Genomic DNA, 4,402 nt, shown 5'->3' on the forward strand with positions numbered 1-4,402 from the left:
CTTGGCAGTGTGGTACTGGGAAGAAGTTTGATGGTGCTGTCATACGGCTGATGCGGGGGCAAGGAGATGGCCCTCGCCTTGCTGAAAACCTCTTGAAAACTCATGGTAGTCTGCAGGTACCTTGGAAGGGTCAGAGGTCAAACAGGTTATGACGGTTGGTGTAGAGGCAGTAGGTTGGACCCCGTAGACCAGTCTATGTGAGGGTTGTGGCGGCAAAGCCAGGGGTAACCGAGGATCACTGGGAGGTTGGGAGATTTAAGGACGTGGAAACAGACTGTCTCGTGGTGGTTGCCGGACAGGAGCATGGGAATAGCTGTGGTCTGATGGGTGCACTGGCTGGCACTGGACAAGACAGGGGAACCTGATTGATGCTGCTGATGGGCGAGTTCCTCATCAATCAGGTGATGCCCGGCGGTAGCACAGGAGCCGGAGTCAGAGTCGTGTCAGAGGGGTCGGGGCTGCAGCGGCTGCAGCTTGTTGAGTCATGACGGTAGCCATCTGTTGAACCTGGACGGCTAGCAAGGTTAGCGTCTGCTCCAGCCCTGAAGGTGTTCCTTATGCCGCTGGAGCATGTCCTCTACTCGAGCTAGGCGAGAGGTTGGAGAGGAGGTGTCTGCTGGGTCCATGTCTGGCCAGATTTTTACTGACACTGGGTGGTTAGGACCCAAAAGTTACTGTCCAGCTTGCCCGTCATTGGTGTTGTATATGCTGTGTATGTGTGTGTGCCTTTAATAGAGAGTTGACGACAATGCCATAAAGCAGGTGTTCCAGGTGAGTCACACGTGGTGACCACACGGGCATTATTACCCAGCTCCAAGTTACACAGTAAAGTTCTAGTATTGGATAGTAACCTTTGTTTGGACATTGAATCACTTTACATGGTGTCAGATTCACTTGACAGACGCAGCGCTTCAGAAAGATGGCAAAGTTTAATCCTCCGGATAGTTTTGCGTTTGATCGTCCAAATAAATTGGGAGACTGGAAGCTGCGTTTCCAACGCTTTTGTTTGGTGACAGAACTAAGCAGAGAGGATGGAGAAGTTCAGGTCAGTTCCCTGATATATGCTACGGGCCCGAAGGCTGAAAACATTTTCAAGTCATTCGTGTTAGCTGGGGATGATCAAAAGATGTTTGTTAGGAAAAGACGAGTACTTTTTCCCCAAACGGAATGTAATCCACGAGCGCGCCTGTTTCCACCAGAGAGTGCAGCGGCCCGGGGAGAAAGTTGAAATGTTTATCAGAGCTCTTTATGATTTATCAGAACACAGATGACTTTAATATGTCACCATTTTATTTAGAGAAAACACAAGAAACTTGTGTGACAAAAAAATGGACCAGACAAACTTTCACCCTGCTCTATGTTCCCTACAGATAATATCCAACTAGGCCAGTGAGTGGTGATAACTATCATGTCTTTGGGGTCATCAGGTGGGAACCTCCTTTCATCGTTGTTTCGTCTAGTTAGGCCCACAACACCTCCAGGAGGCTGGACCGTGAACACTGGCGTCCCAGAGTCACCCCCAAATGCCAGCCATCACCACTCCTCACACAAAGACAACTATCTACAACAGCACAACTATCAACTACTCTAACCTCTCACCAACTGCACCAGTGAAAGCGGGGTGGGGGTACAGACCCTGGTTCGGGTAGGGGGGAGAAATAGAAGAGGTGGAGAGAAAAGTACGGATGGGATACAGACCCTGGTTCGGTTAGGGGGCATGAAAGTATAGAGGGTGCAGGAGGTGGAGGCAATACAAGCTACACTAGCAGATTCAGCAACTAAACTCACCTGAACAGTCCTATACTCAAACAAAACTAACACACCAACCCAGGCCAACTCACCTGGACTAACTGCACGGTGTCAAAGAGGCTCAAACAGGCCACACCCTCCACTTAAATACACTTCCTCTTCCTGGATTTCTTCCTCTGCTTCTCCCTAGAGTCTGTCTATCTGAAGAGCTCGGTCTGCTGGGCCCCCAGCTACTATTACTTCTTCTAACCCAAATCCACTGACTGGATCTTACTGCCTCATCTGTCATTTCCTTCACTATTTTCCTCACCCTCAGTCCGCTTCCTCCTAACTCCTTCAACAAAGCAACAGCAGATCTTGCTACAAACCCTCTACATCCTACTTCCACTGGACAAATCCTGACCTTCCATCCTCGCTGCTCAGCATCCTTACCTACAGTCAGCTCTATGAAATATACTTTCTTTCTACTCCTAGACCACAAAATGAAATCAGGCCTTAGCTTTGTGTAGGCTATTTCCTGGGGAACAACAAGCTTTCCTCCTAAATCTACCTGCATCTCCCAGTCACTAGCATCCCCCAAGCTGCCTTGCTTCCTTATTATCTTATTAACTTTCTCTCCTTCCTGAACAAACTGTATTGCAACTCTCTTTGTCTTAGACCCTCCTAGAATTGCCTTCCTCCGTATATCTTCAATGCCTGCAGCTAAGCTTTTTAAAACGGTTTTAAAAAGGTTATGTCGCCACGTATATCGGCCTTGTGAGAGACTAATTTTACAACCGGACAAGATGTGTTTTAGAGCTGCAGCACCTGAACACAATGAACATAACAGGTCTCCATTTACCCAGAGTTTTAGGTTCTGGGGAGTTGGCAATACGTCATATGTTGCCCCTATCAAAAATCTAACAGTACTTTCCTCCATACTCCACAGCTCTTTCCAACTAAGCTTTTTCTTCTCTACACCTTCCCAGTTCAACCACTGTCCCTGCTTATCCTGAGCCACTGCCCTCGCACTCCTTAATATTTCCTCCTGTCTACGAACCTGCTCTACAATTAGCTTCCTCTTCTCTTTGGGCTCTGCTCTACTCCACACCGGTTTGCCTGGGCCAAGCCCCAAGCCTCCCAGGCCTATCTGTACATTACCCACAATCTCTGTATGCCTAAGAGATGCTTTTGCTTCCTGCACTGCCATTCTATCAACATTTTATCAAGTGACAACTGAAAACTATTCCAAAGCATTTATTATTTATGCATTCAGATTTTATGGACTTTGAGGATTCTATCCCTTTCTTTCCATATTTTCAGGGCTTTGGTGGCAGTTTAGTAGTTTATATACAGCAATCTCAGTTAAAGCAACATATTAGTAATTTTAAAGGAAATTGTCATTTGAATTTCTAAACAAAAACAAGGACACTGCAGTACTCCATTTGTGCGCAGGGCACAGCTGATGGGGGGCGACATGGTGTTCATTTTCACCGTCCCAGTCTTTAAAGTCAGCATGCGTAGCCCTCCATCTTCAGGCTGCACAGAGCTCAGTGAGCAGCATTCCTCCCAGTTGCAGTAGACAGGATTTTGGAAATTGCTGTGTTCAGTGTACCACAATATCACTTCAGAGAGGAGTGGATAAAAGCTTTGGGTAAATAATCCAGTTTTTGTTTTTGTTAATGACAATTTAAGGGACTTTTTGGGGTGACACGAACTTCTGCGTGCTTGCTTAGAAAACACACTTATGGCAGACAACAATTCTTTTGTTCTTCTTGAATCGCTGCAGCGGCACATAAATGAAAAGGTCATTATTGTGCAGCTCCTTGTGATGATTTTTCTCAGCATCAACTTTTTGCTCATTGTAACCTTTTTTCAAAAAGAGTGTTTCTACACAACCGCACGTTATATGCTATTTGCTGTTACATTACTGTCAGATAGTTTGTTGTTATTCATGTCTGATATCGTTCTCATCCTCAACCATTTTCGTATTGCCTTTCAAACGTGGCTGTGCCTCATTATCTCTATGGTGGTGTTTCTGTATACTACAGTCACACCAGTGACTCTGACAGCAATGACTCTGGAGCGTTATGTGGCTGTTTGTATGCCGTTGCATCATGGAGAGCTCTGCTCCACACGTAATACTATTAACTGTATCCTCATCATTCATGCTCTCAGCTCTGTGCCCTCTATTTTTATTTTCTCCACTTTCTTTGGATCTGCATCCCTAAAGTTTTACACCCAATATTACATCTGTTCAGTGGAAATATTTATGATTCACTTATGGCAGCAACATCTGAGGTCAGCTATATACCAATTACAGTTTTTGATCATGTGCATCATACTTGTTTTTTCTTATGTTAAAATAATGAAAGTGTCCAAAGCTGCATCAGGAGAGGATAAGCAGTCATCAAGGAAAGGGCTCAGGACAGTGGCTCTTCATGGTTTCCAGCTGCTGCTCTGTCTTATCCAGCTGTGGTTTCCCTTCATTGAAGCTGCTTTGTTCCAGATTAGTTTTACTTTATTTAACAATGTCAGGTATTTTAACTACATATTATGTTATCTTGCACCCAGATGTATGAGTCCTCTCATTTATGGCCTGAGAGATGAGGTTTTTTTTAATTCTCTGAAATACTTTGCCTCATTTGGCTTGTGTAAAAGAGACATTATTTAA

The 4,402-nt window shown here is 45.1% G+C and overlaps 1 protein-coding gene across 1 annotated transcript; it reads left to right on the forward strand.

Moving 5' to 3' along the window:
• The first annotated feature begins 3,475 nt into the window (after positions 1-3,475).
• LOC115053121 (odorant receptor 131-2-like) lies at positions 3,476-4,402 on the forward strand. Its single transcript, XM_029517687.1, has one exon. The coding sequence runs from the start codon at positions 3,476-3,478 to the stop codon at positions 4,400-4,402; it is 927 nt and encodes a 308-aa protein (XP_029373547.1).

Source organism: Echeneis naucrates, chromosome 13 (assembly GCF_900963305.1).
Source record: "Echeneis naucrates chromosome 13, fEcheNa1.1, whole genome shotgun sequence".
In the NCBI taxonomy this organism is placed as follows: Eukaryota; Metazoa; Chordata; class Actinopteri; order Carangiformes; family Echeneidae; genus Echeneis; species Echeneis naucrates.

Excerpts from the sequence above, each read along its gene's own strand:
- LOC115053121 (XM_029517687.1), top strand. The coding sequence starts at position 3,476 with ATGGCAGACAACAATTCTTTTGTTCTTCTTGAATCGCTGCAGCGGCAC.